The sequence below is a fragment of the Pan troglodytes genome, chromosome 1 (genome assembly GCF_028858775.2).
Source record: "Pan troglodytes isolate AG18354 chromosome 1, NHGRI_mPanTro3-v2.0_pri, whole genome shotgun sequence".
Lineage (NCBI taxonomy): Eukaryota > Metazoa > Chordata > Mammalia > Primates > Hominidae > Pan > Pan troglodytes.
In genome coordinates, this window is record NC_072398.2 from 146,748,396 (window position 1) to 146,761,422 (window position 13,027).

At 38.2% G+C, this 13,027-nt stretch overlaps 1 protein-coding gene across 3 annotated transcripts in view; it reads right to left on the minus strand.

Moving 5' to 3' along the window:
* The window catches only part of SAMD13 (sterile alpha motif domain containing 13), a 52,333-nt gene that overhangs the window by 22,090 nt on the left and 17,216 nt on the right, over positions 1 to 13,027 (minus strand). For all 3 annotated transcript variants that reach the window (XM_513519.4, XM_063800084.1, XM_003338991.6), the window contains exon 3: positions 2,959 to 3,070. In XM_513519.4, coding sequence (XP_513519.2) covers positions 2,959 to 3,070 — 112 coding nt within the window. The remainder of the gene's footprint in view (positions 1 to 2,958; positions 3,071 to 13,027) is intronic.

The following is a 13,027-nucleotide window of genomic DNA, read 5'->3' on the forward strand; positions in this document are numbered from 1 at the left end:
TCATTGCCAGGAAGACTCCAGAGGTAAAATGCTGATGCCCTCTGTAGTGTGATGATGGAAGAGGCAGGTTAACATGGTAGAGGATCCAATCCTCAGTCCTCATGAATATCACAGCAGCGACTTATCTTACCATCCTAAGCCTGGCCAGTGATTCCCTTCCTGCCCTCCAGTCCTTTAATGGGAAAAGGAGAAACGATATTTGAATCACTGCCAGAGAAAAATTCAAGGCAGACTCTTCCCTGACCCAATCACCCTTCCATGAGAATGAAGAAACTCAAACTTCTGGACCATGCTTGCAAAACTCTGATCCTTTGAGAATTCATTTCTCAGGCTTCCGAGTTGGCAGGTTGAACATAGTAGCAAGACGATGCTCACTTCTCCCTTGAAGGATTTCTGAATGAAATGCTTTAGAAGAGTTTATTCCCATTATGGTTCCCAGTGTCCATGGGGACAGAATGAGATCATCCATGGGAGAAAGTGCCTGCTCGTGGGCCAGGCTCAGAGCTGGCAGTCCCATTTCTGAGGTAAGTCACAGAACCTGGAAGGTCCAGAGACCACCGTGTGCCCCCAGTCTGGGATGTCTGCCTCCAAGGAGTCTGAGCAAAAGCTCAACCTGCAAAGGGCTTTTGGTCAGCTGGGAATCTGGCCAAGAGACCTTTTAGCTAAGTATTTTTTTGTTAACCATTTACAATACTATCTAAATTTAATTTCAGAAGAGTGCTATTCAATTGCTGTGACACAAATGGACATTGTACCAGTGAAAAACAAAATAAAATATGTTCCAGCTGATCAGCGGCCTTCCACTTTCCAACCTGAGCAGTTTTTTCCATCACAATTCATAAAAGTTTTTCAAACATAAAGAAAACTCATCAGAGTTTTATAGTAAATACCCATATTCTGAACACCTAGATGCTACAATTAACATTTCCTGTACTTGCTTTACCACATATATGTCCACATAGTCACCCTTCTATTTAATTGCCAATGCATATGTTTGATGCATTTTAAATTGACTTGTATATATCAGTATACTTTCCCCTAAACACTTCTGTTTTTATACCACTGTTTAGGTGTTTTTCATAGTTCTTTTCTTTTTGAAGTAAAATGTATATGTTCTGTAATGCACAAACCTGAATCATTTGCATATGCCCGTGTATAAGCAAGCAGTGACCCATGCATACCTGTAACCCAAGCCTGTATCAAGATACAGAATGTTACCATCACCCAGAAATTTCCCTCATACTCCTTCCCAGTCGTTTTCCACCCCCACCCAGCCAGAGGCAACCCCTGTTCTGATTGTTTTTTTACCACTGATTGATTTTCCTGTTCTGAAACCTTATCTAAATGGAACCATTCAGTATGAACTCAAGTTACGTAAGGTTTCTCTCAATCAGTAATATGTTTTTGAGACTCATGCAAATGGCTGCACATAACAGTAGTTCATTCCTTTTTATTACTGTGGAGTATTCCACTGTATGAATACATCACAGTTTGTGTATTCATTCTCCTATTGATGTACACCTAGGCTTCAAATTTTTGACCATTGTGATAAAGCTAGTAAGAACAATTTTGTACAAATCTTTTTACAGACATGTGTTTTCATTTCCCTTGGGTAAATACCCAGGAGTAAAACTGCTGCATCAAGGGGTAGATGTCTGAATGTTGATTTCACAGTCTCACCAACAACAAAAGAGTTCCAGTTGCTCCACATCCTTGTGAATGTTTAATATTATCAACCTTTCTCATTTTAGCTCTTCTGGTAGGTATGAAGAAATTTAAGCTGCTATTTTAGCAAGTTTTCCAAATTAGGAAAAAAATACTTATGTACAAAGATCAAGTCTGAAGTAAATATAGGTTGAAGGAAATCTAGAAATTGGCGTGTGCAATTTTAGAAAAGTTTACCTTATCCAAACTCAGGCCATACAGCTAATAGTTTGAGAGAATGAACAATGGCTGAAGGGATATGGAACAAGCAGCCAGACACATTTTTCAGTTTTTAATTCTCCCTACAATATTATGATATTAGAAAAGAAAATGTAATGCTTAGAAAACTGCAGACTTCGTTGGTAGAGAAATAGGAACTCTGTGTTTACCCACAGAACTGGCCTGGTGTGAACCACACTGTGTTGCCCCCACTTGCCTCCTCAGGTCAAAGCCCCTTGAAGACCAACCCTGCAAACCTAGCACAGCCTGCAACATGGAGCTATGAATCACCTAGACAATTGGGATGGACTCCTGCCACTTTCTCCCTCTTTCTGATACCATCCCTGGACCTGAGGAAAAGGAAATCCCATTTTTTGAGCATCAACACTATGCCAGAACCTATCATAGGCACTGTGCATATATTGTCCACTAATCCTCACAACAACATCCCTATAAAGTTATTGACAGTCTGATGTTATAGATATGAAATCAAGACTCAGAGAGACATAGTAACGTGCCTAGGGTCACATAGAGATAGAAGAACCAGGATTCGACTATCAATCCTGTGCTTTTTCCACTCTACCTTGCTAAGCACCCAGAAAGCAAACTGCAAAGGGCTTAATAGTCCATTGGGTGCTGAGGCCAGTAGTAGGAGGTGGTGTATGTCTCTCAGTCAGGTTTGTCCCTGCTTTTCCTTTCTTTTCTGTTTCCTGCTTTCTAGTGTGTTTTCATTGAAGGTAGGGCTGATTCACTCCACCCTTGAGTATGATCAGTCTTTCAGAGGACACAGATGTAAATGAGCTTTAGCCTTCTTCTCCACAGCTGCCACTGTCTCCGGCTTTGAGTTTTCCCCTTGCACAAAGGGATAATTCACCTGGTACATCCATTCTCCTTCCCCGCAGTTTCTCAGAGCCTCACTGATTCCTCCCTGCTCTTTGGTCCTCTTCCTCCTCACTCCCTTCTGCCCACTGTTGGGAAGGGAGGTAACTGTGGGTTCATCACATGTTCATCACGTGTTTCTCTAGACCAAGTTACCTGTTCCTGAAAAGCACTAGCTTGCTCCTCAAATCCCACGGTTCGGAAATAATTGACGACATCCATCACAGCCCAGTCTGCAGGATCAGGTGGTCTCCCATTTTCCATGGAACTGCAAAACACAAATCCAGACAGTTGTCATGGCAGTGCCTGCACAAGGGTGTGGCCAGGCTCACAAATGGGTCTCCCAGGGCAGGCCTTTCATGTTTTTTGGGTTCAGATGATGATTACTCTCACTGGCTTAGTCACTGCTAAGAAACCATTTGACATTTAATGTAAATTATTTCCTCTGGTTTTAATCCAGAGACATTGAGAGTGGTCCAGTGACTGCTGGCAGCCCAGAGTATGATATTCATACTTCTGAGTTCAGAACACCTGGCCTTTTACGATATGACCTCAACATACCTCTCTCTCTTCCTGTCTTCCTAACACCTTCCCTCGCCCCATCCCCACACATCTAGGGATAAAGCCCTTCCACAATAGGCCAAGTCCTTTCATAGATCTGAACCTCTGCACATTCTGTCCCAGCCACTTACAATGGCCCCACACCTGTCTCTATTGGACAAAACTCTACCATTTCTACCAATACAAAACTACCTCCTCTTTGAAGCATTTTTTCTGGCTCTTCCAACGGTGTGTTTTAGTCATAACCTCCTTTGACTTCTAGAACTTCATTCAAACTCCCATTGTAGCACCTTCCACACTGAATTATACCCTCTGTTTATTGAACAGTCTCTCCCACTAGAGTGGGAGATGCAGGTTGGAGAAATGCATTTGAGCCCGGACCACTTCTCATTTTATTATTCCTAGTATCAAGTGTGTACTTAGGAACTTAACCCATATTGTTCAAATAAATAAACAGATGACAAGATAACAATCAAGCATTTGTCTGAGAGGGTCTATGGGTAATGCTCCTCATTGGATTCAGAGAGGAGGGAAAGGAGAAGTAGAATAAAGAAAGAATGGTAATGATCTGCAGTTACTGGGACTCTGCCTCATTTCTGCATTGGGAGTATTTGTCTGGCTTTCTCTATACCTCATCCAAGATGATTTTCCCAGAGTGTACATCCAATCACATAGCCTAACTTTGCTTTGGAGGTCCCTCAGGACAAAGCCTCTCCTCTCTCCAACTAGGAATACACTGGAGAGCAAAACAGACACCACCCTTATTCTTACGGGCCTTACAGTCCTGTGGGGAGTGGACACTGATCAATAATCATACAAGTAAATGTACAGCAGCAAGTTATGCTAAATGCTAAGAAGGACAAGCATCATTTACTATGATAGTTAAAGGGATAGGGGAAGCTTTCCCGTGGGAGTTTCTTTTCAGGTACGATCTAAAAGACAGCCAGAAATTAACTGTATGAAGAAGTCATAAGAAGAATATTCCAGGCCCTGTGGCAGAAACACATACAGCCAAGGGAGCCATGCAGGTCTTGGAGGCCACACTGAGGATTCTGGATTTTTGCTAAGAGCAATGAGGAGCTGTTGAATGGTCCTATGTAAAGGGGGCGACCTGATCAGATTCACATTTTGAAAAAGAGGATGCTGGAGAGGAGCCAGTGGGGAAGAAGCCAATGAGAAGTCTATTGCAGTCATGCAACCCAGAGATCATGCGTAGACTAGGGTGGTGTATGTGAAAAACAAGAGGAGTGTGTGGATTTAAAAGATAGTTAATGAATAAAATCAGTGTAACTTAGTGCTAGACCAGACATAGAGAATGGAGGGAGTAGAAGTGTCATGGAATTGGATGGATGGTGGTAACATCCATCCAGCTAAACATGCTAAATTTGGTGTACTGTCTATATCCAAGTGGAGATTTAATGTGGGCTATAAGTCTAGAGCACAAAGCAGAAGAGTGGGCTAGGTACACCTGTGGGAGACAGAGGCATTTAGACAGTAACTGAAATCTTGAGAGAGGAGGAGAAGAGAGCTGGGCCTAGAACTAAGCTTGAGAGGTTCAATATTTAGTGGAAGTTGAAAACATCCAGGTTACTTTTAGTGGAAACAAAATTGGCTAGATTTGAGGAGATTTCTGAAGGTCTTTAAAGGTCTAAGAGTCAAGGATCCAGCCACCTCATCCCCCAGCATAATGTTTTGCCCATAGCAGGAACCTAAAATATTTGATTTAAGAAAACCAAACCAACTTCTGTACTAGTTAAAGGGAGTCACTGATCGATGGCACATGTGATCGTTCATTTCTCAACAGCACCTAATTTAAAAACACCTAAAGCCAATACTCTAAATGTCTTCTCTTTTGGGCTTAAAGATGGTGAATCTATAACCACTGCATGCCTGTATACACACATACCCATATGCACACATGCACACACACAATCTTCCTACCATTTAACAGGCAATATACATCGAGAAGAAAACTATTTTTCACCCTAATGTTACTAAATATTAACTATGTGTTTTTAAATCAATAGTAAATTTTAAAAAAATTATCTATGTGCTGGAATTTTCCATACACTAGCAACATAAGCAATCAGCAACTGGCACTGAGGACCCTCTTCAAGCTACCATTTTCCTTCCCTCTCTCTTAAGGTGTCCTTGAAGAATGTTCAGAAAGGAGTTCATTGTTCCAACAAATCTTTTCAGTTTTCTAGTTAGCTCACTTCTGGTAGTGAACACAGAGTCCCATCGAACACACTTTTAAGTGCCCCCAGAAAACATCTGAATTCAATCTCCCTGTGGTTGACTTCAGTTAGTTGCCTTTCCTCACCAAGAATAGTTATCAGACCTTCACATGTACCCCCAAACCTAAAATAAAACATTTTAAAAAGAATATTCCATTGTAATAACAAAATAAGCTACATTGTAATTTTAAGATGGGAGGCTTTCCTGATTTTTATTCTGGTGGGATATAACATCATGACTTCCATAATTTTGAAATATTCTTGAGTACAGCAATGCCACAGAGAAGAAAGACTTGTAAAACTGCTGGCAGTGTACCATGAAGAGCAGCAACATGGAACGGGGCACTCTTTCATATGGAGGGTAAGGGAATTCACCCAAAAGAAACAAGGGGTTAGAAACCAACCAATACATTTAATGATTGATCTACCTAAGTTTAAAAGCCTGATAGCCCCCCAAAGCCAAAATAACCTGGAAAAAAATCACATTAGACTATTGATATCCTGAGAAGAAAAACCTATCTTCATCTTTGTAGCACCAGCACCTAGCACAGTCTGACTGGTGCACAGTTGATACACAGCAAAGTATTACAATGGACTAACAACCAGAGAGCACTTACAACTTAAAATCTGTTTTTCACACGTTACTCAGTATCAGCCTCCCACCTCTTTGTGAACTGGCTACTGTAACCAGCTTTTGGGAAACGAAGGCTCAGAAAGGTTAAGAAACACACCCCAAATAGCATGGTAGATAAAGCTAGGATTGGATTCCGGATATGCTTGCCTCCAAGTCTCTGCTTTTTTTCCACCATACTTATTCATTGACACAACAGATATTTATTAAAAGCTTGTCTTCTCAGTATTATGCTAGATGCAGGGTTACAAGGACAGGGAATGCATAGTCCCTGCCCTCAAGGAGCCGGCAATCTGGTGAGGGAAACCAGATGTGGAAACAGCTAGCTCTGAGGCATATTCGAATCGAGGGGTGAACAAAGTGCTGTTGAGGACGTATTTACCTAAGGGAGGGCTGGTTAGTTCAGCCTGCCTAGAACACTTGAAGATTTTCAATGGCAGTTTAAAAAGGCATTTATTGCCCTCAACACTCTCTGAGTGGGGCCCCAGAGTGGGGATGGCTTGCAGAGGCACGTCTCCACAGGCACAAACCATCACTTCTAGGTTGCTCGTGTTAATGCACGATGGATGATTTCACTGGGCTCTTCCAGTGGTTTCAGCAACAGTTTTAAGGAGAAAGCTGGTGATGATCCAAAATAACATAACAAGGGTAAGCCAAGTGGAAGGGTGTGCGGGGCAGGAGCCAGAGTGCCAAAGCCAGATAACATTTGACATGGGAAGATACTGGAAGATAGATTTAAGCAGCACTATTCTCTGCTAGGAATACAATATGTCTCCCCAAGGACTGATATTTTGTCCAAATTGAGACACTTAGCTTTAGGTATTTCTTTATAAATGGTCCATTCTCGCCACATCTTTTCTTATGACCTATGCATATCAAATTCCAGAGGGAATTTAAATGTCACTGTTTAAAATACCTGCCAGGTAGTGGTTCCATTGTGGCTGCTAATTTTGCATTGATAAAATGAAATGGCAAATACAAAAGTGCCCCTTTCATTTGATATTTATTATTCACTAACGTCATAGCAAAATGTTTCTTAGAATATAATACATGTTAATATGATAAATGTATGAGTATTTTCCAGGCACAGAATCTTTAATATATATATTTTTATATAGCTTTATTATTAAAAATTAGCAAGAAATCTCAGCACTTAATCAAATTATCAATGTTTCCATTTAGCCCAGTCACCTTTTAGTCCTTGTGCATATGGTTAGGTACATCAAGTATTGATAAAAATTATATCATGGGTGAATAATTCACACTAGGAAATGATTATACCCTAATTAAACAATCACCTGATTTTTAATGAGAGTTAAAGAGACACAACCACGGGGACAGAAATGCAATAATAACAAATTTGGCAGATACAAGCAGATCAATTGAGCCTTTATGATGAGGTTTTCATGTTGGCACATCATAATTTTAAGTTCTGGCAGCAAAAGTCTCCATTTCCCTTTGTAAGAAGGCAGGCAGAAAATAGTCGAAACTGTTTTTCTAAATCTAGCATCTGTACATTTTATGGTATTTATGACATTATGGGTGCTGAGAGTTGGTCAGGCCAAAAGGATACTCTGGGTAAATGCAATCCACATGTAATATCACAACTCCATTATATTCATCAATTGTATTTCCACTTCAAAGTTCAGAGCAAGTTACTTTAGACACTGGTTAACATATTATGATGATATATTTGTCACATTACTTTTTTTATAAAGCTAATTCTGAATGTTACTTATTTTTACACTCAGCAGTGCACTCTAACTTTGTGCTGCCTAGATATTTATAACTTATTTTCAAAATGAAATTAACCTATTCTTTGCTCATGTCTTAAAACAGCCTCTGGCTAAAAGCAATTTAATTCTGATTCTAATAAATTAATATTGATCTCTTTGCCTATGACAAACCTGAGGATGAAGCAACTAAACGAGCATTAGCGTTATTTCCGTTCCTTTCTCCCTCTCCCTTCATGCTAACAAGCAGGGATCTGGCTAAATGGCAGGCCCAAAAAGAGAAAGGATGATTCAAAGATTCTGGACAGAACATTTTTCATTTTTAAATATTCAGATAAATAAGAGTTGACTGACTTAGCTGCATCACATCAAAATGATGAAAGCATTGAAAAGGCAAATAATTCATCAAACCTTCTATATATTCCAAATTCTTTAGCTTAGAGTTCAGATGCTTGATTCAAACCTAACTGGGCAACATCCTACACTTTCCCATACCCGCGGCTTTGCTTATGTCAGTCAAACCCTTTCTGTTCAACTTCCAGGGATTAGTCCTGCTCATTATAAAGAAACCAGTTTAATTTCTCCTTAATTAATTTTAACCTGTCTACTATGAGCCAGGCACTTAATAAGCATTGGAAACTCATAGTCTAATGAAGATGATAATCTCGGGTCAGTTGTGGGATGAAGAAGGTCATGATGTTTGTTTCCTGCTCTATTCCAAAAAGTGGTTAAGGAAAGGGGGAAATAGATGGTTGAAAGAAGGATGGAAAGTCAACATGGCAATGTGAGTCAGGCTGTGCTAGGTGTGTGGATGAAAGGCTTTGGAGCCCTGGGTCACCAGTAAGACTAGGAGCAGGCACTCCAGACAGATGGAGCATCTTCCTGCACAATTTCTTTCCTCCATATAGGTATCTTCCCTCAGGCAAATGGCTTTCCTCTGAAATCATACAGCATTCTGTCCTTGGCATACCTCTGCCTGGAATGTCTTCCCAACCCATCTTTCTGAAAACAAAGGATCTTATAAACAGCCTCCTTTCCTTTTCCTCTTTCTATTTGTACATTCTAGTACAAATAAAATCCTCTAGTGTAAATAACAATGCTCTTTTTTTTTTTTTTTTCCTGTCACCCAGGCTGGAGCGAAGTGGCGGGATCTCAGCTCATTGCAGCCTCTGCCTCCCGGGTTCAAGCGATTCTCCTGCCTCAGCTTCCCGAGTAGCTGGGACTACAGCTACAGCATGCCACCATGCCTGACTAATTTTTAATATTTTTTGTATTTTTAGTAGAAATGGGGTTTCGCCATGTTGGCCAGGGTGGTCTTGACTTCTGACCTCAGATCCACCTGCCTTGGCCTCCCAAAGTGCTGGGATTACAGGTGTGAGCCACTGCGCCTGGCCAAGAACACTCCTTTCAAGCAGACTCAATGAATACTTTTTGTTTCATTCTTTAATGATGAAACTAATGTTTCATCATTACTATCAGATACAATTCATGCCAAACACAAACATAAACATTTCTTATCCTAATCATTAATACTAAACACAACAGTCTAAAGACTACCTGAAGAACTTTTCCTCCCTGCTCTGAGCCACAGCACAATGGTCTCTGTTCCAAAGGATTTGGGTATGGCTTCACTGCTTAGAGAAACTTGGTTTTCCTTCTGTAGGGATCTCAGTAGCAAGAAAGAAACTATATAAGAAACAGCAGTCCTTGAGGGCTGACAATGTATAAAAGATATATAGTCAATGTCTGTGAATTTTGCTGGCAATGATTGAAACTCCTTTTGTTTTCATATTTAAAATATGATGTTTTAATATGTTTAACTGACTGTATAGTTTTATACACTTTACTCCTGAAATGTACACGTCAAGGCAGTTATTTGCAATGGAAAAATCAGTATAACTCAAAATAATAAACAGACTCAATTCTTAACCCATTATCATTTAATTGAAGGGAATAATCAAAGACTTATTTATCATGAGACCATATATCAGAATGAACAGATAACTATAACATATCAAGGAATGAATTTTAGTTTCAGTAAGAAAAATAAAATAGTGCCATTTACAAGTATCACTATTAATTCCCGTATATTATCAATATTCAAGAAACCATTCAACAAAGAAACAGTGAACTTGAACAACACTGTAGACCAAGTGAACTCAACAGACATATAAGGAACATTCAACCTAACAACTGCAGAATATACATTTCTTTTCAAGCATACATGGAACATTATCCAGGATAGATCACATATTAGGTTACAAAACAATTTTTAACAAATATAAAAATAATGAAATTATACCAAATATCTTTTTTGATTGCAATGGAATGAAACTAGAAATCAATGGCAGCAGGAAAACTGAAAAATTCACAAATACATAGAAATTAAACAACACATTTTTGAATAACCAATAGGTCAAATAAATCAAAAGTGAAATTGGAAAGTATCTTGAGACAAATAAAAACAAAAACACAACATATCAAAACTTATGAAATGAAACAGAAGCAGTATTAAGAGGGAAGTTTATAGTCACAAATACCTACATTAAAAAAAGAAAGATATAAAACAACCTAACTTTCCACCTTAAGAAATTGGACAAAGGAATAAAATAGAGAATAGAAAAACAGTAAGATAAAATCAACTCAGACTTGGGCTTTTGAAAAGATAAACAAAACTGACAAACCTTTAGCTAGGCTAAGAGAAAAGAGAGTGAAGACTCAAATAAATAAAACCAGAAATGAAAAAGACATTACAACTGATACTACAGAAGTGAAAAAGGTCATACAGACTACCATAAATAGTTACAGGTCTACCAACTGGATAGTCTAGAAGAAATAGGTCCCTAGAAGCATACAACCCACCAGACTGAATCATGAAGAAATAGAAAATCCAAGCAGACCTATCTAGTAAGGAGATTAAATCAGTAGTAGAAAATCTTCCATAAAAGAAAAGCCCGGGATTAGATGGCTTCATTGGAGAATTTTACCAAACATTTAAGGAAGAATTAATGCCAATCCTCAAACTTTTCCAAATAATTGAAGAGGAGGGAACATTTCTGAACTTTTTTTATGAGGTCAGTATTACCCTCATACCAAGCCAGATAAAGACACACAAGAAAAGAAAATTATAGGCCAATATCCCTGATTGAACATAGATGTAAAAATCCTCAACAAAATACCAGCAAACCGAATTCAACAGTATGTTAAAAAGATCATTCACCATGACCTAGTGGGATTTATTCCTAGGACGGTTCAACATACAAAAATCAATTAATGTGACATATCACATTTACAGAATGAAGGATAAAAATCACACGATCGTCTAAGATAAAAGAAGTGTTTGATAAAATTCAAAATCCTTTCATGATAAAAAAAAACTCAACAAAGTAGGGATAGAGGGAAATTACCTTAACCTAATAAAGGCTATCTATGAAAAGACTATAGCTAACATCATACTCAAAGGTGAAAAACTGAAAACTTTTCCATTAAGATCAGGAACGAGGCAAGGATGCCCATTCTTGCCACTTCTATTCAACATAGGACTGGAAATCCTAGCCAGAGCAATTAGGCAAGACAAAGAAATAAATAGCCTCCAAATTGAAAAGGAAAAAGTAAAACTGTCCTTACATTTACAGATGATATGATCTTATATAGAGAAAACCCTAAAGATTCCACAAAAAAACCTGTGAGAATGAATAAACAAATTCAGCAAAGTTGCAGGATACAAAAATCAACATAGAAAAATCAGTTGCATTTCTATACAATGATAATGAACTATCTGCAAAGGAAATTAGGAAAACAATCCCATTTACAATAACGTCATACTTAGGAATAGTCTTAACTAAGGAAGTGAAAGACATACATACTAAAAACTATGAAACATTGATGAAAGTAATTAAAGAAGACACAAACAAATGCAAAGACATCTCAAGTTCATGGATGGAAGATTTAATATTGTTATAATTTCCATATGACCCAAAGCAATCCACAGATTCAACGCAATCCCCATCAAAATCCTAATGATATTTTTATAGAAATAGAAAAAAAATTCTAATATTCATATTGAACCAGAAAAGATCTTGAATAGCCAAAACAATTTGAAAAAGAACAGTGTTGGAGGCAACACACTTCCTGATTTCAAAATATATTACAAAGCAACAGTAATTTAAACAGTATGGCAATGGCATAAAGACTGACATATAGATCAATGGAACAGAACAGAGAGCCCAGAAATACATCCATGGATATATGGTCAAATGATCTTTGACTGGAATGCCAAGAACACAAAATGGGGAAAGATGAGTCTCTTCAACTAATGGTGTTGAGAAAACTGGATATCCACATGCAAAAGAATAAAACTGGATTATCTTTTACCATACACAAAATATCAACTCAAGATGGATTAAAGACTTAAACATAAGACTTGAAACTGTAAAATTTCTAGAAGAAATCACAGAGGGAAAGCTTCAAGACATTAGTTTTGGCAATAGTTTCATGGATATGACACCAAAAGCATAGGCAACAAAAGCAAAAATAAACAAGCAGGGCTAAATAAAACTGAAAAGCTTCTATACAGCCAGGGAAATATTCAATAGAGTAAAAAGGAAACCTATGGAATGAGAGAAAATACTTGCAAACTATATATCTGATAAGAGGTTACTTTCTAAAATATATAAGGAATGCTTACAATTCTATAGCAAAAAAACTAATAACTCAATTGAAAAAATGGTCGAAGGACATAATAGATATCTCTGAAAAGAAGACACACAAATAGCCAATATATATATATGAAAAGAGGTTCAAAATCACCAATGATCAAGGAAATGCAAATCAATGCCACAATGAGATATCATCTCATACCTCTTAGGATACTATTATCAAAACAACAATGACAAATGTTGGCAAGGATGTGAATAAATCATAACCTTTGTATACTGTGGTAGAAATGGTAGAAATGCAGAATGGGGAAGCTGCTATGGAACTGTAGATTCCTCAAGAAATTAAAGATAGAACTACTATGTGATATAGCAATCCCACTTCAGAGTATTTATCCAAAGGAATTG